At 38.3% G+C, this 20,219-nt stretch overlaps 1 protein-coding gene across 1 annotated transcript in view; it reads left to right on the top strand.

Annotated features, from left to right (window-relative positions):
- The window catches only part of LOC121341910 (VPS10 domain-containing receptor SorCS1-like), a 256,711-nt gene that overhangs the window by 138,609 nt on the left and 97,883 nt on the right, over positions 1-20,219 (top strand). Inside the window, exon 4 of the mRNA XM_041415866.1 lies at positions 16,781-16,939. Coding sequence (XP_041271800.1) covers positions 16,781-16,939 — 159 coding nt within the window. The remainder of the gene's footprint in view (positions 1-16,780; positions 16,940-20,219) is intronic.

Genomic DNA, 20,219 nt, shown 5'->3' with positions numbered 1-20,219 from the left:
CTCTTATTCAGGAACTTTGGAATTTAACGAAAAGGAAAAAGTATACAAAATATATTAAATATTCTTTAAAAATGTAGCAGCACAGCTGGTGACCTGGAAGGAACCCTTCCACCTCCAACTTCCAGTAATGTAATCTCTGCCTCAGATATTTTCTCAGGCTGAGTCATTCAGCTGGATGGATTTTGACTTTATTTCTAAAAGGAGAGAATCACTGTATTCAAAGCTATTCAGAGACTGGGACTGAAATGTCACAAAGTTCGTGTTTGACAACAACACTTTCCTTTGTTGACAGTGTGTCTATAGCCTGATTGTCTCCCAGAGAGGAAGCTTAGCCCAGAAATATGTGATGGGAAGAAGGAAAGTCTTCTGTTAGAGATATTGCACTCGAGCATTTGAGCCTTGGCACAGGCTTTCTTAAGTCTTTTAATGAATGTGGTGTTTAATTGCTTTGTGCCTTATCTTTCCCTGATTAAAACTGAAGGTGAGAATACTTGCTGTACTTTTGATATTCAAAGGATAACTCAATGAATACATGTGAGGTAATCAAATTTTCTGAGAATCATTTGCCCCACAGAAATCAATGTTAGATAAATGTAATTATCATTATGAGATTGATGTAAATTTGATGCCAATTATTTCTAAAGTAAAAAAAACCCTAAAATTCACACATAATTTATATAAATGTTAATAATTTCTCTGCTTTTGAATGTTAACAATTGAGTACATCATTATCCATTAAAATTTGGGAAAATGAGGAAAAAGACATCTCTGACTTTTTTTTGATGGAACAGGTACAATAGAATAATATAATGAGAACTTATTAAGGAAATACTTTGCAAATAATTTTTCAATAAAAAGTCCTAGCAAAGTCTGCTATTTGTCATGTTCCTAGCTCTAATTCAGTGAATTCTGTTTTATAAAGTGACAGTTCAGCTGATGAGAATGGCAAATACCTTGAAAGACTCAAGAAAATTAAGTAATTATGTGAAAAAGAATGTCTTCACCACATTCAATAATTATTACAAAATCATACCACTTGTAATCCTGAGCACCATTTGATGACCCACTGCAGTCAGGAAGAACATCTTTAAGTTCATTGACGTGACAATATCAATCCATCCTCTCTTCCTTGTAGCTGGGTGTTAAGCATACGCTACTGGATCCTCAGGGATTTTATTCCCCTAGGACATATGTAGCCTCAAGAGGTTTCTCCTGCTGCTAGACTGAGGGAAGCAGAAAATTCTGCATGAACTCTGTCTCTGTGATTTCAGAGCCAAAGTATTCTTTTAGCAGGGTTAGTGCATCATCTAGAGAAGGACACGTTTTTGTTTACATTTGCATGTTTGTTTGAATGCTCCATTTATCTGTAATGACTGGGCTTAATAACATGTTCATAAGCAGGGGTTATGGTTAGAATTCATTGCCAAGACCACACTTTTGATTTTTTTGCCTCTGTTCTTTTTTTTGACTGCCAGTCCTTGATTGTTTTCTGCTTCTGGTTGTGTCTCCATAGCAAATTACTGTCAAGCACCTTGGGCTGTCGATTTCTAGCATGTTAACTACTGCCTGGTAACTGTCCACATGCTCCCTCCAACAGACTGATAAATTTGATGGTGCTTAAGCCTTGGTGAGAGTGAGGGGCACCTAATGTACAATAAATAAGACAGTTATATTGCCTGTGGGAATTGACTTGTATAGCCATAGTTTTTTTCTTTTCTAGCCTTCTCATTACATACAGTTTTTTCATTCACCCACACACGTGCAGTGAAATGAAACTGGTGTCTTTCACTGGTGTGACCCCTGTGTTTTGGGGTTGTTAATACTTGCAGTACACAAACAAAATATAATTGACTCTTTTATGGATACAGCTGATTATGACAGCAAAGATTCAGAATAGTAGGGTCTTCACAGTGTTCTTTGGCTTCACCTCTGTTCTCTCTGTTTTTCGTACCAATCATATTTGTTGTGAAAGTTTTTCCACTGCATATAATTCTGATTCATTTGTCTTAACTGAGAATGTTCTGAAATTTCACTTCAAAATGCAGTCCTCCTTTCCAGCTTCTGACTTACCTAAACCCTTTCTGTAGTCAGGTTGTTAGAATCTCTTTTTTCAGCTCTCCACTTTTGTCATGCTTGTGTGATTTCTCTGCAATGTGTCTAGGGCTTGTTCTTTCAATCACTAGCTTAACAAATCTTGGTTTCTTTATGAAATAAGCTGCCACCTGAAATTATATATTGGGGCCACTGTTTAAACTTATGCACAAAAGAACTTAGAGAAATCAGTTGCACTGTATTAAGCAGTCGCCACCTGTGGCAGTGGGGATAGTTTTCCTAGTGGCCAAAATGGTCCATTATTTGATTTTTGCTTGTGAGGTGAATGTGGCTGGAGAGAAAGCTTAAACTAGAGATGTTGAGTGCAAGTGTAGAAATACTGCTGGGAGCATCCAATCAAACAGCCTCATCTGTATCACTGAGCAACAGGCAGACCTGGACATTAATACCTGTCTGTATATGGAGTGCAACCTCCAGGAAGTTGTGTGAGAAAATGCTGGTAATGGATGATCCTGTTTGACACTGCCTGAATGGTAAAAAATGGTAGCTTTGCTTTCACCTTGTATCCACTAGGCATTAATAGAAAAAAAAAACCATTAGTAGGTAACTCAGGAGTTGTACAGCATAGCTGCTATAACCACCTAGGCATTGTTATCCTTGGAGTCTTCAATGAGGAGCTGGATAATGCAGAAACAACTGGAATTGCATATTAAGCAGCATGTGGAATAGCAAGAAATAGGCAGCACTGGAATTTGCCATGGCTGAGGATATGATCATTACTAACTTATTTTCCTTTTCATCAGAAGCAGCCCCATTACAGTTGGAATTGCTTCATTAGAAATACTATTGATCAGGTTCTCATTAGCAGTCATTGGCACTCAACAGCCATTGCTGAATGTGTTGTGAGTGCTGCTGAAGCTGATACTGATCACTAGCTCCTGATAAAGAAATACAACTCTATCTTTGAAGCCAGCTAGTTGATTGAGTTAAATTGCTTCCATACTGTCCATAATTAGGAGTGAGTTATCAAACGGTTTAACATCCAGCTCTGAGAAGCCATTAAAGCATTACAGGCTTAGTCCAAGTTTCCTTTGTCATCTCGTGAGTAATAGCACTGCTGGAAGTTGTTACTGCCTCAGCCTCTCAAACATTCATTGAAGTTAGGTGAGCAGACACCCAAATACCTGACATGGAGTGTGACACAGAAGAAAAGTTCATGCTCTCAGAACCTTGCTAAGGGTAGAAGCAGATCTTTGACTGCGCGGCATCAAGTCACTAAAAATACTATAGATTCTATAGTCTTAAAACTGCTGCTAAGTATGATTCCTCTCTTTCTTCATTAGAGGATTGCTTCTGTGCAGTTTTTGCAATTAGTCTAATAATGAGAAGGATTCTGATTTGGCAAGATCAGCTACACCGCTAGGAAGGTCACTTTAAAATACCCACCATCTTTCATTCCTTAAAAAAAAAAAAAACCAACTAAAATGAGATTAGGTTTTAATGCTCCTCCTTTTATGCTCCATTTTAAGCAGAAAGATAAGTTCTGTTATAGCAATATTCATACAAAAATCCAGCAATGCTTTGTCCTGGTTTGGTTTTAATAACTAAAATGTCTATTGTGCAAGAAAGCCTTCTTGCAAGTTCCACCACTGTGACTGCTAAAAGCTTTAGTCACCTTATTAAAAAGCCAAGAAGGGTTATGGATTGAACTTTCCATCAGCATGTCACAGACAGGTGGCATTCAGCCTTAAAGAAGGCTCTATTTGGAGATGATAACATGAAAACATACACCTTGCTGTAGTATTTTTGTAAAACCAGTGTTCTTGAAAAAAGTGAATTTCTCTTCGTTGCTGAAACTATGCACTGGGTGATGAAGACAGAAAGGTATAGCTTCAGTTGGTTCAACCTTTAATAATGCCATTAACTCCTAATCATGCTCTGTTAACTTCAATAGGCTTTTGCACCAACTGAGGTTCTGTTTTAAAAATTGGTTTTCTGTGTGTATTGAACTGATTGATCATGCCTGCTGTGATGGTATATGAAGACAAACCAAGAATGCTGATCCTTTGCTTTAAACATTGTAGAGGTAGATTAGAACATGAGCTGAAGGTGGGGTAGTAACAAAATCTGAGAGGATTGATGTATCATGCTGTTTTTGCTACCCTTATTTTAAAATTTCTGGGAAATGACTGATTTTAGAAGAAGGAAAGTTGCACTGAAAGAAAGGGAAAAATGAGAGGTCAAGGAGAAGTATCGGCAACTCTGAAATGGAGTAGTCAGAGGGTAAGGGCACTTTACTTTCTGCATTGCCATCCCTCTCGGATGTCACATGGTATGTGCAAGGAGGGAAATGAGGCATGGGGCATCATTTCTTCATGAATATTTTAGCCCTCATGCTCTTGCAACATCTTGGTGTGGCCCAGAACAGCTTCCATGTCCCTGTGTCTGAATAGGCTCAGGAGGGCACCTCTGTGAAAAACAGCTGTACTGGGTCTGCACAACACTGCCCTTGCTTCACATGAGCTCAGTGCTCACTTTGAACTCGCTGAGATGTCAGGGGTGGTCTGTGACACTGTGGTTCCATTTGAGAACCAGAATTGTGGTAACCAAGGAACGATAATAGAATTGAAAAATTTAGTGCTGTAGCGTCTAGGACCATCTGTGAAAGACTGTGTCAGTGACTGTGACAGTGGCTCTACATAGCAATCAACTGTTACACCAAAACTGATAAGGAAAAACGCTGTTTTATTCTGTTACATAACTGCACTGGATTATCTTAACAAGAACCAATACAGAAAGTAAAGAGAATTATTTATTGTTGGAGGTGGAATTCTTTTCAGACACATTCAGTATGGATAATTTGAGTTCATCAACTGCAACAACAAAAATGAAAAGCCAAGCTAACAATTTGCAAGCAGATGCTAATTCCCCAATTGTTCATGCAACATGGAACATAATTTGAAGTGATTATGAAATTAATGCATTAATACAAAAAATGCTTTGGAGAGAAGCAAATCAGATAAATGTACATAAAAAGAATTAGCTGTAGACATAATTAGTGAAGCTGTGCTTTATTCACAGTCAGAAGGAAAAATTAAAACTAAACTAAGTGGAAATTTTAGAGAACATTTGAGAATTAGCATGTGAGAAGCCAAAAAGAAATAAAACATGGAGCTTCAGCAAAGCTAACACATAGACACATGCTTTTGAATTAAAAGGTACAAAAAGTGTCATGTCATCTATTTGGGAAAGTCACATTACTTGTGTAAGGAAGAATTTCCAGCTGTATGAGCACGTATCCTGGTTACAGATGACTCAAAGCCTGGAAGCAGGTCGACGGTAGAACAGAACTGTGTGCCATGAATCTGAAGAGACCTTACACTGTATGGTGAGAAGTGGAAAATTAACACACCAGGTCAGAAGATTCTGTGCTGTGTTTTCTGCTTTCTCCTCTAAGTCCATGCTTGTTTTCATTACTGTTGTAGGGTAGGAAAATTGACCTGATTCACACCTGCAAGAAAGAGACTTCCTTCATGTTCTCTTCTGGTCCCTGAACTCATTTTTTCCCCGTCTTCATGTCGAATAATCAAGAAGTAGCAGAACCAGGTGTACCATGACAAAGTTGATATTGATCCAGTGATGTATGCTCAGCTGTTGCCATCACCTGTTGTGTAGATGCGTGGTGGTAGATAATTACTTGAAAGCAATTCCATTTAAATCTAATAAGAAAATATCACTGAGAACCATTAGATTGCATAGATATATCCCAAGAGAAAATAATTGTAACTCAGTGCAGAAGTTGTGATGCCAACTCTGGCAATTATGTTGGGAGTCTTGTAATATGTATCTGTTCTAAAGTTGTCTGCTGGTAGAATCAGTTTTAATTGGATAGAATTTAAATCTTTGTTAAAATATTAAAATAAAGTTTCTAGACTTGAGATGTCCGCAGAAAAGCTTTTAAGGGGTAAACAGTAACTAATAATCTCCTTTCCTCCCCCTAAAACCAGCAAAAAGGTAAACAAAAATCCTACATGAAATGCGGATCCTACATTAATGACTCTTTGAAACTGGATCCTTACTTTTCATGTAGTTAAGTTTTGACATACAAAGTCTTTAGAAAACATGTGAACAAAGTAAATGGAAAAAAATTCTTCCACTATGTGAAAAATAGCCTGTATTATTGCAGACAATTTAGTAAACTTCCTGCTCTATTTTTGCTGTGTATAAGTGTTCATTTTCTTGCACATAGATTCTGTATAATTTCAAGAAAAAAAAGAAAAGTCTAGAATATGAATTACTCTTTTTCCAAAACTTTGATAATTATAACGAAAAACTGTACTTTTACTTTTTCTCCCATTTCTACCACCCAGAACATTTATTTTGGATAGCACCTGAGAACTCTGATTTCTGTCTTGTTGCACTTTCAGTTAAGATTCCACTTTCAGAACTCAAAAGCAGCAGATGCTAAAGGATCTGATATTTGCCTCAGACAGGTACAGTACCACCAGCTGCAATGAAGTGAGTCCCAGGCATTTTGCCAGTCAAGGGAAAACAGATGAAGGAAAATTAGCAATTTCTTACTAACCCTAACTGGTTTAAGCAGCTTCTATTCAGAGTTATTATTGGGTTCCAGAGGGTTGATGAAGACTCTTGGTGCTGGAAGCACCAGTCCCCACCTGAGAACTGTTGGATTCGTTTAAGTGCTTTGGATAAAATCAGCCACGTTCATGGAACAGTTTCAGCTGGTTGGTTTTAGGTGAAATAAGATGAGAACATCTGTAGGAAATGGACGGATTAGAACATGGTGCAGAGAGATGAAAGTGAGCCGGTATGGATATTAATGTCCTTGGGACCAGCGGGTCAACTCTGCCCAGTCTGAGGTGCATTTGCTTTGTGATGTTCCCTGCCCTCTGTTTCTTCTCTTTGGGTGTGCTGTAAAGCATAGGCAAGAGTAAGACCCCTGAAATATTAAACAGCACAGTGGCACACAGGTGCCAGGGCTGGCCAGAGGCAAGTGGCATGGCTTGAAACAATTGGCCATGAAACCAAGTGTTCAGTGAATTGACAATCTGCCCAGGCATAGCTGTCATAGAGAATCATAGAATGGTTTGGGTTGGAAGTCAATCATCTCATACCAACTCCTCTGCCATGACCTGGGACACCTTCCACCCGACCAGGTAGCTCAGCATCCATCCAACCTGAACTGGAGCTCTGCCAGGGCTCATCATGTGAATTGTGCATTTATCACTTAATCACCCTCCAGGGAAAAATTGCTCCCTTGATGCCCCTCTTTTCCCTATCGCTTTTGTCACTCTGCTTGGGTTACCACACTTCTAGGCCAAAAGTTTCCTCTTGCTTTCATTAGGATTAACAACCCTTAGGGCCCAGTATTTGGGGCTGGGAAATGCTATTGTTTATAATACACTTACAGTGCAAGTGGCTTCTTTCTTTTTGTGCCATTGATTGATTAGTGGAGTTTGTCCAAGTAATTTTCCCTCTTGATATGTGTGCTTTACTTCTCTAGCACAAAGTTGGTGTGAAGATTAACTAATTAATCTCATGAGATTCTTTACTGTAAGGAATGCCTTATTGAGCAACAAAACAAAGTAGTGGCAATATGTATGAACGCAGCTCATTCCAGATGTCTACAAAGCTGAGGATCTTTTTCTCCCCTAAGCAAGTAAGACTGTAAGAATGTCTCAGCTTATTTTTTTTCTCTCTGTTCAGTACAATGCAGAACATCTGTTGCAAAAGAATGGATAATTAATAATTGAAACTAGATTGCACTGTCCAAAATAAAGTGCCTCTAGTACTTGTAGATTTCCTGAGTTTTTTGCCTTTGTGTCTTTATTTCTTCTTAAAGTATAATAATCAGTCATTGTTATGAATTAGATTTTATTTTAGATTGGAAGTTTTTACTGTGTTTTAGTTAAGTTGTGAGTAATATATTTTTCAAGCTGGTTGTGGTGATAAAGCTTTTTATGTCAAATGTAAAGGAAGAGAAGGCAGAGTGTAATAATAAAGAAAGAGAAAAAAGAAATTTTCATTTCATGTCAGCGTACTAAATTAGACCCATTCTGTGGAATGAAGAGATAAAAATCTAGAATTTGATTTGAGGGAGATTTGGAAAACCAAGAAGCTTAATCTTTTCATGTTCCTTCCCCCAGAGCTGATTGCTCCAGAGCTCATGTTTATGCCTGTGATTAGGAGCTGAGCCTGGCGAGTTCTATTTTCAGCACTGCTACGGGATCCCAGCGGTGAAACTAACCTTGGTGCTTGGGGCTCAAACAGCACTTCCAGCTTCCAAAGCTCTTGCTAAGTTAAGATAGACTTCTAAGATAAAAGGAATGTAAAATTGAAGGTGTTTTTGTTTATTCTAGAACTGACATAATCCCAACTATTTAAAATTAACACTGAATGAAAACTAAACAGTACCAGATTGTATAGTCCCAAAGAGTTTGTAGACTCTCCATCCTTGAAGGTATTTAAATATTGACAGGACAAGGTCCTGAGAACTTAACTGTACCTTTGAAGCTGGCTCTATTTGAAGCAGGAGTTTGAAATAAATGACCTCTAGATGTCTTTACTTATTTGAATTAAATAAATTATAAATCACTGTATAGTTCTAGATAAGGCAAAAGTAACTCAGAAACATCCTGCAGTATTAAGTTATATTAATGAGTGGATTTCTTTATTGTTTTTAACATTAAATTTCTATTTTTTGGTAAGGATGATGCAAAGAAGAGCTTGTGTCCTTTTTTACAGTCCTCATTAAAACAGTAGGTGCACTAAGTCAGGTAAGGACAAAATGTAGAATCTTTATTTTCATTTAATTCTGGCTTAATGGAAATGGAAGCTGGACTTTAAAAACCTGATATTTAAAAAGTGACACTAATCTTCAGTGACTCTTTTCTCCTCCATCACATCTCTTTTCATCCTTTGATTAATTATTACCTGAAAGCAAAAGTATATATTTTGGTAATTCACACTGGCGGCTGGAGTTGCAGGTTACTCTTGGGAAGGTGAAGGTCGGTGTTTCTCTCTGTGCACAGCCCAGCCCACAGGCAATGACTCAGCAGCTCCCAAAAATCCTGAGATGCTGCAACTCCTTCAGCTTTAATGGGGAAAAAAAAAGTAGCTGAATCTATTCGGGTCTGTGCAAGGTGAGGCGCATTTGAGAACGGGGCTTCTGCCAGAGCTCAGCTATCAAGAGAAGAGGCTGTGGGGGGAACCTGTCCCCTGGATGGACCTGGATCAGGACCTGTCCCGATCCGAGTAGAGAGAAGGGCTTGTGGGGGTGCACTGCCCTCTCTTGGATTTTGGTAGGAACAGGAACAGCCCCATCCCGACTGGTGCTTTCAGGCGTTTGCTGAGGTGATGTTCAGAGTAAGGAGGGATTGTTTTTGTACGCTGTTGTCTCTTAGGAAAATTCTCCCTATGCCTCTGGACTTTCTGTGTGCCCCTGTTCATATCAAGTAGGATTAACGGAGAGAACAACTGAATCACATCTGCACAGGTGTCTCAGCCTCATGGTTACTTTTCTTGAGTCTTTATTGCACCTTGGACTTCAGCGATATATAGTACACACCACCACATAAAATATTTGTAAGTTATTGTTCATGCATACACTCACTCTTTCTATCTAGTAAAGCAACCACAGATGATTCCCACAGATAATAAAAATTACTGCTTTTATGGCTGCTTTATTCTGCAGTCACTTTTGTCCTGTTATGAACATCTTGAATAATACACAATAGATAAATGGATTTTTTTTTCCATCCACTAGCCAGCTTTTTATGTCAAACAACATTCATCAAGATGCCAAATGCAATTCTCAACAATTCTTTTATTAGGAATACTGTGCAATCTCAGCTTTCAAAAATATTGGCAGATGATAATTTTTCTCTCTTAAAAGATAGTCCTTTGTCATCTAGTATTCTGGTGACAAGAGATTGTCTTATCACTCAATGAGCACTGAATCTTTCATGGGTGCAAACAGGATGAATTTACTGTCTGAACCTTTTGCCACATCATTTCTCTTACATTTAAACAGCCATGATTTGAGGAAGGTGATTGTATCCTACCAGTTATGGACCTCCTGTGGGTTCTTGGGGGAAGTGAGAATGGTTTCCACTCTCTGGATCCGGATTCAGTCTGAATCTGAATTACACTGTCCAGTCATTGTGACTATGGTTTTTTTTCAGGGCGGTTTAAGTATGTTACCCTTCATGTCAGCAAAGTGCAAGCTGATTTAATGAGTTTGGGTTATGCATCTTTGTATGAATAAGAACTTCTTTCTTCTTAAGTCACTGAGTAACACTTGCAAAACAACTTGTTCCAGGCCTTTGCCTTGCATTAAAGAGGTCATTTCTACTTACTTCTGATCCAGGTCATCATTCAAAGGCAATATTCTTCTTTTTTTCTTCAATGTTAGAAGTGTAATTCTGTCAGTGAAGTCTTTTCTTTCCTTACAAAATTGCTGCACTTTCTGAGTTAACAAGACCTTCTGGCAATGAAATACTCCACAATGCCTCAATTGAATTATTGGTGTATTATTTTAATGGTGTCTTAATGAAATTGCTTAGCAACTAACCTTGTCTTTTAGCTGGCATTAGAGACAGCTTCAAAACTGTCAGCTCTAGCTGACATTTCATGTTTTCATTTAGGTGCTCATACTGTTACTCAATTTATTTGAAGCAGAAACTTGGGCCAAATTTTAGTGGCATTACTCATGTGTACAGTTCTACAGCAGCTGATGTTAGCTGATGTTTCCATGAGGAAAGATTTTTAAAATTTCATAGAGGCTTCAGTCTCCTCTTTTCCTATTAATATCCAACTAAATGCTTGTTTTATTCCTTCTGTGGTTTTGTCTCTAATTTGTTTGCTCTTGCAAACATGTACTGCTTCCAGCAACTCAGTCCTGTAAAAGGAATTTGTCTAATTTGCTTTACAGTAACGTTGCATTTATTTCAGAATTTCACAACCAAAGCAGTTGATTCCTTTGGATTGTCTCACTTTATATCTTATTCTAGGTCTTAAGAAAGCTTAAGCAATGAATGAGTTCAATTAATTAAAAGCAGAGCACGTTTCTTTGAGTGCATGTGTGGAGTGCTGAATCTGGAGGACCAGATTCTCTCTTTACTCACTCTCACACAGTTATACAGACAAACTTACACACTCTTGCACACATTTACACACTTTTACTCATGCACGCTCACACTCACTTGAAAAAGGCAATCCAAATTCAGAAATGATCTGTAAAGTGATAGAAAAGAGATTTCATTATGTTGGGATTCCACAGCACTGATTCTCTTGCTATCAGTCACTGTGTGGGAAAAAAACCCCAAAACCCTGCAACCCTCTAAAGTCATGCAAGTGACATGCAGAGAAGCTGTGAAAAAATGAAGCTCTTTAGAGAATTTAAATAGGGAATGCCCTGCTTTTGTTAGGAGTGGGACATTTCTGGCTTCTGTTGCTGATTTCCTCTTTTGTTGTGTCTTGTGTGAAATATTACTTGTTCTGTGTGGATCACCAAGGTTGGGTCTATGCATGAAGCTTGTGATAGGTAAGGAAAGTGAAGGATTTGACCTGATTTGCATTTTATCTCCATTTCTGGTCAGTTGATACATCAGAAGTAAATGAAAAAATGTGTGACTCCATGAAATAGATTTGTTGGGGTTTTTTTCATGCTGTTCTATTTCACTTGTACTATGCTCTTTCCTAAGAAGTATTAGCAAAAAGCTGGTCCAAGGGGAGATATGGGTGGCCAAAATAAAAGACTGAGAGCAATTCTGGACTTCGTTAACTAAGCCACTAAATCTAGCATTCACAACAGATTTATAGGGCTCACAATTCCATCTCTAGAAGCAAAACTAGTGCCCCCTTGCTAAGAATTCCTGGGTTTCTTTGTGATGACAGCAATAACACATGTAATTCTCAATGGCAATGTCATCAGCAGAATTACACTGAAAAAGGGATGAAAAAAGTGTGGACTGTCTTAAGGTCTATAAATTATGCTTGGTTTCCATTTGTCATTTCTATGAAAAGCAAATCACGTTTCTCCCTCTTTAGAGGGAGATGATTAATGGATGCCTTGCATTTGCTTGCAAAAGCTTGTGTCAACTGTATTGGCTTTTTTTTTTTTTTTAACAGAGGAAAGAAACCCCATCCATCTGGAACAATAGGAAGTGCAGTGTGTGCTTGCTCTGCCTGGTGTGAATAAGGAGATTCTGATCAGTGCTGAACACTGATGTGAGCAGAGTAATTACTCTTGCTGGGAAGAAGTAGTCTTTGCTCCTACTCACTCTTCACTTTTGTTTAAGACAACAATAAGCTAGACCAGAGGCACTCTAAGGTTGGTCTCCCACCACAAAGGGCTTTTACTGGAAGTGAGAGGCAGATGAATATAGCTCTTCTTATTCCTGTGTTAATAACTTAATTTTGTAGTGGTGGAATCAGAGGTAGTTTAAAAACTGTCAATGTGAAAATCATGGGCCCAAGTCTTCACATACAGCCCAAGCAAGCTGATAATGTTATCATTGTGGGGTTGGTAATTTCTCTCAGGTAACAAGCAATAGGACGAGGGAAAATGGCCTCAAGTTGCTCCAGACGAGGTTTAGATTATATACTAGGCAAAATTTCTTCACTGAAAGGGTGGTCAAGCATTGGAACAGGTTGCCCAGGGAAGTGGCGGGAGTCACCATCTCTGGAAGTGCTTGAAAAGTGTGTAGATGTGGTGATTAGGGATGTGGTTTAGGAGTGGATTTGGTAGTGTTAGGCTAATGGTTGGACTTGATGATCTTAGAGGTATTTTGCTGCCTTTTATCCCACTGCAATTTCACATCCTTTGGCAAGGGAACACCACAAAAATTTTATTTGATTTCACGAGCTAGGTTGCCTTTCCCTACAGGCTCTAAGGACCTGGATAAATTTAAGGTGTGATTTTCATATGAAAAAGTCATGTTGATTTCTCTGTGATGTTTGGAATAATCATCCAAAAAACATTGTTAGCTGGGAAAGCAGTAATCTGCTGTCTGACGCACTGTAAAAGATGTTTGATGGAGTACTTCACATTTCAGGAAATCCAGCATGTTTTCTACAGTGAAGCCCAAAATTATAAAAATAGTTTCTTTCTAATCTCTTTCTCTTAGGTATTCTTAGCTATTAAAGTTTATGGCATCTAAACTTAGATTAATGTTTGTTATTGTTTCTGGTTTTGGTTTTCATGCTTTTCTTGTTCAACACATTTGTGTCCAGTTGTATTTTCTGTATAAGCTGCTGCATAAAGTCAATGGGTAACAGACTACTTCAAAGCAGAAATTGGGTTAATTTATTTAAAAATAAATTCTATGGAGTACTTACTCTGTATTTCATATGCTGCAACAAACAAAAAAAGCATTAAAATTAATTGTACTTTCCCTCCTTTTTTATTTACATTCCAGGCAACTTAGGCAATAAAACTAAACGAATGTGACTGCAACTACATTAGCATGTAGTGCAGCTCAGTGAAAGTGTGTTTGTAGAATGAGATGGTTGATGTTGAGATGACATCTGCACTATGGGCATTTTTGGAGGTAGAGGGTCTGACTTCAGGATAGTGCTAATGCGATACTGTGTTCTGAATGCCCAGAACAGTGGTTGGAAAACACTGGATGCACTCCTGAGGTGTATCACAGAGTCTTCGAATGGTTTGTGTTGGAAGGGACCTTAAAAGTCATTTAGTTCCAACCCCCTGCCATGGGCAGGGGATGTTTTGCTTTAGTTTCCTTGGAAAGGAATGCATTTTCTGTGCTCTGAGATCACTGTGGCCTGAGTCAGAAGACAAGGACTTGCTAGAGGTTTCCCTAAAATTTTGGAGGGCTAATTTCAGAAGCACACTCCTGGTGTGCTCTGACAGGTTTATATAAATACATACAGCCTTATAATCTTGTTTTTACCTACTTTTCATACAGGTATCAATTTATTCTACTTATCCAATAAATGCTATCTTTTGGGCTTGTAACTCTGATTATTTACACACAGGTATGTTGTAATGAAATTTGCTTTTCTTATCTTATAAAAAACATGATGCTGTGGCTGTAAGGCGAGTAGTGACTGATAGTTGGCTCTAACTTGTTTTGCTTTATGACACCTGTGCAGAGTGATTAACAATGCAAGGTACAACAGTGGAGCAAGATAATGCTGAAAGCTGGCCTCATAGTTAGAAATCTGACTGGTGGATAGAGTCATCCATCAGCTCCCTGCTCTGTCTCCCACTCTATGTGTGCTCTTGCATAAAATCACGGCAGTGGCACAGCTCTGCACATCTGAGGTGCTGTTGGCATAGGAAACAAAACTGGTGTGTCCTGAAGCACTTTTACCTACAGAATGGCTGCTTATCACAGAGCCGAGGTTTTTGGAGACCAGAGAAAACAAAGTGCTCATAGCCCACGGTGGTAGTTAGCAGATTAAAGCCAAAGTCAGCAGTGTCTGAAAGTCAGCTTAGGCACTTAACTTTTATTGATTGGGTGAAGTATTAGGTGCTTCAGTGCCTCAACAGTTTCTCCCTCCATTCCCTTTTTAAGAAATGCAGATAAGAGCACTTTCACACTTCAGGGGAGTGGCCTGACAGAAAATGTGTTAAGGCAGTGATGTGCTTGGATGTGACAGTGATGAGGTCAGATGAGTTCCTTGCCCAGGTAGGAGGAAGCGTGTGAGACTGGAGTGGGTCTTGATTAACAGCTTGCCTTAGAGGCACAATCCAAAGTCAGTGACAAGACTCTTATTAACTTCAGGGAGCTCGGATCAAGCCCATTGATTTGTGCTTATTTCTGCTCTAGTTGCTCTAGTCCAAATTAATGCTGTGCTGTGATATTTCCAAATACCAACATAAACAAAATCCACTCAAGAAGGTAGTCATAAAAATAGGAAAATCATAATGCTTGTATCACAGTACTGAATCAATAAACATTAAACATAGGAACCTGGTCCCAGAAATTAGTGTGATAAGAAAAAGGAACCAACTGATAAACATCACAATTTTTGGCTTCAGAAGCTGGATAGAGTCCTTAGTGACAGTATCTTATATTTATATATATTGATAGTTTGAATATTAATCCTTTCTGTGTAACTTCTATCCTCTCTCAGTCTTTCGTTTGGAAATTACTTTAATTATATGCTTGGAATATTTTAAAGTGTTAAATGGAAATAAAAATGTTTAAAAATTCACATTTTCATTACTAATTTCTAAAGGAAATCAGATATAATAGGAGATTCTACCTTTATGCTCCAATGGAAACATACCCCATTTTATGTTAGAGGTACAGTGAGGTTGTGTAACTGGTCTGAGATTATTCAGGATCTGAAAGTTCAAGGCTTTTGCAGAACCCCAGGCTTTTAAGTCACAGGCTAAATTGTTATGCTATCAAGGAGGTTTCTAGGAACAGAAAAAAAAAGATTTGTCAGCTGCTCAGTAATGAAGGACGTGTTCTGTGTAGATTATATGTGTATTTACACCTTCACATACAATAGCTCTTTAGCATCTGATGTCTCACAGACACCAGATGCTATGCTTCCTTGTAATTCCTAGGAAGAGAGTTAAGTTGTGTCTAACTCTGTCTACCTTAATGAAAGAAGAGAAGGAAATGAAATATGCAGTGCTCAAACCCAGATAGGAATTTCTTCTGAGAAATGCCAGGTGTGGACATTTTCATTTCAGGCTTGTCTAAAAACAGATCAGTGTTTGCCATTTGCAAAGCAACTTAGAAAAAATAAAAATGCTAATGATTCAAGCCTTTAATACCATTCCAAGGCAAATATTCTTTAAAACTTTTCATGTTTTTCATTCATGATGCCTTATTCCCATTCCTTAGGGGTATTACTCTGTTGCTTACTGAAATACTGGAACAATCTCTATTTACTGCTCAGACCTGCACATTCTCTCATGCAGAGACACATGAGAGGAGTAACTCAATATTGCCACTGGTTCATCAGCAAAGCAGGCCAATTAATACCACAGCTAATGGGGTGAAGTAGCTGCTACAACTCTCAGTTGTCTATCTTTTTTTTTTTACTTCTAAACCAGTGTTCCTGGACAAAGGTAGAAAGCAAACTATGCAGAGATTTTTTTTTATATACTACCAAATACTACCAAATCTATATTCAAAGCACCACAGAAAGTGGAGGTAGAAAGAACCCAGCACGTTATCAAATGTGTTCTCATGCCAAAGCAAGACTGCTTGTTGCAGGCAGCCAGGTAATATTTTAGGCAGGCAAACTGCCTTCTCTGAAATTTCTGCCAGAATCTAACAAAACCCACCATTAGAGATCAGCCTCTCCCCTCTCTCTGTGTTTTGGGTTTCTTTTCTTAACACCTGAATTTTTGTCTGCCACTCCAGTAGATCATTCTTGAAAACCTAGCAGCCCACTTGCCTGCCTGGTAACTTCCGTACTCTAGTATTAAAAATTTCAGGTTTAATTTTTCAAATAAGCTGAGCACAGCTTCATTTAGATCTGGTTTAACTAGTGGTAAAATAATTCTGCCTATTTGATCATCTGTTATGTGTTTATATACGTAGCTGAAACATACTATTTTCATTATTGAAACATTGGCTGTAGTAGTTTTGATGTTACATTGAAGCATTTTATAGTAGTCATGTATAATAGGCTTCTCTGAAGTTCCTAGCTACTTTCCTAGTTTTCCATCTGACTCTTCTTAACCACTGTATTTTCATCTCTCCCTTCCATATAGATTATGCTGCTGACTGATCCAGAAGTTGAAAGCAGCTTATTAATCAGTTCTGATGAAGGAGCCACCTATCAGAAATACCGTCTGAACTTCTACATCCACAGTCTGCTCTTCCACCCCAAACAGGAAGATTGGATCTTAGCCTACAGCCAAGATCAGAAGGTAAGAGTCGTGGCTTGGTTTGCTTAGGGAGAACCCAGAGCTTCCCCATCTCTCTGTGCAACTGCAGAGCATTCAGGACAGTCTTCAGGGTGACACCAGGACAGTCTTTGGAAATACCAGTTTGGTATTTCCAAGCAGGAAACATTGACCAAGCCCTAGTGTAAAGGTCAAAGTAAAGGACATGGGCATCTGCTGTGTTTCTGGGGCCTAGCCCTCTATTACTGATCTGGCAGTCTGTGTTTATTCATCCATCCTTTTGGCAATATTGTGTGACAGGCAATGGGCAGAGAAGACAGCTGAGATCCTTCACAAACCTCTAATGAGGCTTTTGGCCTCTTATTCGACAATTCTTTTCCTCCAGTTTAGTATCAGCTCCAAGAACAGTATAAGACATTCCTTGTTCCTCTCTGGTTGGCATATTTTCAAGTAGTTTTTGATTTTCTAAGAGGAAAAAGTAGCACTGAATCAATTTCCTTTGAAGTCCAGTCCCCTCAGTGTGGGTAATCCATCAGCCAGATAAATATGCTGTGAGATTTGCCTTCATTACTGCTGCCCAACCAAACACAACAACACAGGTCTTTTTGTGGAGAACTCATTGGAATTTTTTGAAAATCAGACACATCAATACAAGTCAGTTTTCTTATTGTGGAAGATTTGATAGACCTCAATCCGTTTAGTTCAACAAAAAGCATATTGAAGGAAAAGTATATTGTTGCACATAAATGTTTCTATGGGGGAAGACAAATCATAGGAGAAACCATTTCAATTTAGTGATAAAAACTTCTAACAAAAATTGATGGTTAGGAGTCAGTGGCAGATAAACTCAGCTGTAAAGTAACTAGCCTTTGGAGCAAAATGCTGAGAAATTGCTGATTTCACATCCTGATGTTTTAAAGTTTTATTAATAAACCTGGAAAAAGACCAAAAGAGCTTGTTGAGCTCCCAGCAAGGGTAAAAGAGTGAAATATCTTGACATTTAGCATATAGGCTTTTACACAAAATACTTTAGCGGTCTCCTTCTTGTTTTGTGTATGATGAGTCTGTGAGAATAGAATCTGTGGATATAATCAATAAGCTAATTACTGGCTGAATTGTTCAGGTTATACATTAATGTAAAGATCAACATAAAAGTTTGAAATCTATGATGTTTTGTATCTGTGTAGTTAAATTAATTGTAAAATAATTAAACTACTAATTTTCATTTTGCATAAATTACGTTTGGTATTACAGTAAGCCTGAGAAAACAAAGGCATAAGGAAACTGAGTAAGTAGGTAAGGTTGCAAAATGATTGTATAGAAATTTTTGGAATATTTTCTTCCTTCACTTTACGCTCAAAATCAGAATCCTTCCAGGACTGTAGCTTTTCAACTGAGAAATTCATCTTGCCTCCTAATTCTTTCTGTGCAGTCAGTTGCATGCAATACTTTTCACTCACCCCTGTCACAGCATTTTGTAGAGTGTGCTATGGTTATACTCTGTTCAGAGGAATGTGCAGATTAAATTATTTCTCTGTGTTCAGTATGTAATTAGACAAGGCCAAAATGTTTCCTTTCCGTTGTAGCTGTTGTGTTCTCTGGACTGATATGAAACAGAACAGAAGCTGGTCTCTGATGTCTTTTTAGGACCATTGGAATGAAACTTACTGTGTTTAATAGCAGGAAATTTATTACATGAAGATCAATGAAACTTTCAGAGGGAGCTTTGTCAAATAAAAATAGCATATAGTAAAAAATTCATTTCAATTGCTAGGGTATTCAGTCTGGTCAGGAAATAATTCTGAATTAGAGGCCATGTAGCTAAAGCTTATTTAATTTATGATTGATGGCTACCAAGAAGTATATAATCACAATTTCATAGGAAATGCCCACTCTTCCACAGACTCCTTAAAGACAATCGGGATGTAATAACACAGGGTCTGTTTGTGTGTTAACATGAATCTATGGGGGTGGTGTTGGAATTGTGTGTATGGGATGTGTGTGAAGTGTTTGGGGAAAAAGGATGCAGGCTGTATTATAAAATTTTTTTTGTTATGGAATTGATTAGCAAATTGAATAACTGTTGGTAATTCAATACTGTAGTTACAAGACAAAAATCAGGTAGCACAAAGTCTGCAGATCTGTACCAATTAAGTCCAAAATAGAATTTTAAAAGTACACTGAATGGGTGTGAGTCACAGACCTGGTTTCTACTTTAAAGCCTAATGAATACATTTTCTGACTTCGACAAGCTTTGCCCAAGAACTGTAGAGGGTAACCAGCAGGCAAAGAGTGTTAATCAGCTTGGACTAAATTAAATGTAACTCGAACTAAGGGTCAAGTTCAGCCTATGGCTAAGTGTAAATGACTCCCATTGGTTTCATGCTTGTGTATCCAAAGGCAGAATTTTCTCAGAGTAATTAAGAAGTCCTGCAGGTGTTTAGATAATTGCAGTGGGAGCTGAGGGGTGCTTTGCAACAAATGACACTGCTGTTAGCTATTTCCTGATCCTGTGCTAAGGCCATATTTAAGGGAAGAAAGTTCATTACTCCTTGGATTCCAGGCACTGTGTGCATACTGACTTGAGAGTCACCCAAGGAGGCAAGGGAAACATATCTGCATGGTAAGGAATTCACATTTTGATGCCACTAACTTGGATGCTACTGACTGAAGAGGCTGTGAGGGTTTTCTTGATGAGGACTTTGAAGAGTAAATTGTATTTTGACCAGTTAGGATTGGTGCAGTCATTTAATTTTGCTGTTGACAGGAGGGAGGTGATAATTAACTAGAAAACACTTTTACATACTCCTAGCAAGCCACTTGATTGTTGTCATCCGTTTGCATCGTGTCCTTGCTGCAAATGGGATGGGGAAAAATCAGGTGGTGAGCAAGAGATGGAGAGACAGGAATCACATTGGATCTGGACTGTTTTGGTTCTCAGGAGGTGTCCATCCAGTTGAGGATTGATGAGGGCAAAGCCAAAGGTAGTGGAGGCCTGTCATTGCTCAGTTGTAATAAACAGTAAACGCAGAATCATTCCTCAATGTCTTCACAGCCCTCTGAGTCTGTTGCTATGATCAGATCTTTTCTTGTTTGTTTGAATAGGGGTTTTCTCAATGGCAGGGAAATCTGTTTTAGCTGAAGTAATTTTATGTCCCAGTTTCTTGGGTGTTGATTATGAGTGAATGTGGTTAATTACTGGGGTTCAGCTGACAAACAATAACTCATTAAGCTTCAGTGACTCAGTTGCTTTTGTTCCCATCTTTCTCCTGTCTCTGCCTTGGGCAGTGGACTTGAATTACCA

The sequence above is a fragment of the Onychostruthus taczanowskii genome, unplaced genomic scaffold (assembly GCF_017590055.1).
Source record: "Onychostruthus taczanowskii isolate IOZ18803 unplaced genomic scaffold, ASM1759005v1 scaffold5, whole genome shotgun sequence".
Taxonomy (NCBI): domain Eukaryota; kingdom Metazoa; phylum Chordata; class Aves; order Passeriformes; family Passeridae; genus Onychostruthus; species Onychostruthus taczanowskii.
This window is presented reverse-complemented; position numbering and strand designations above follow the sequence as displayed.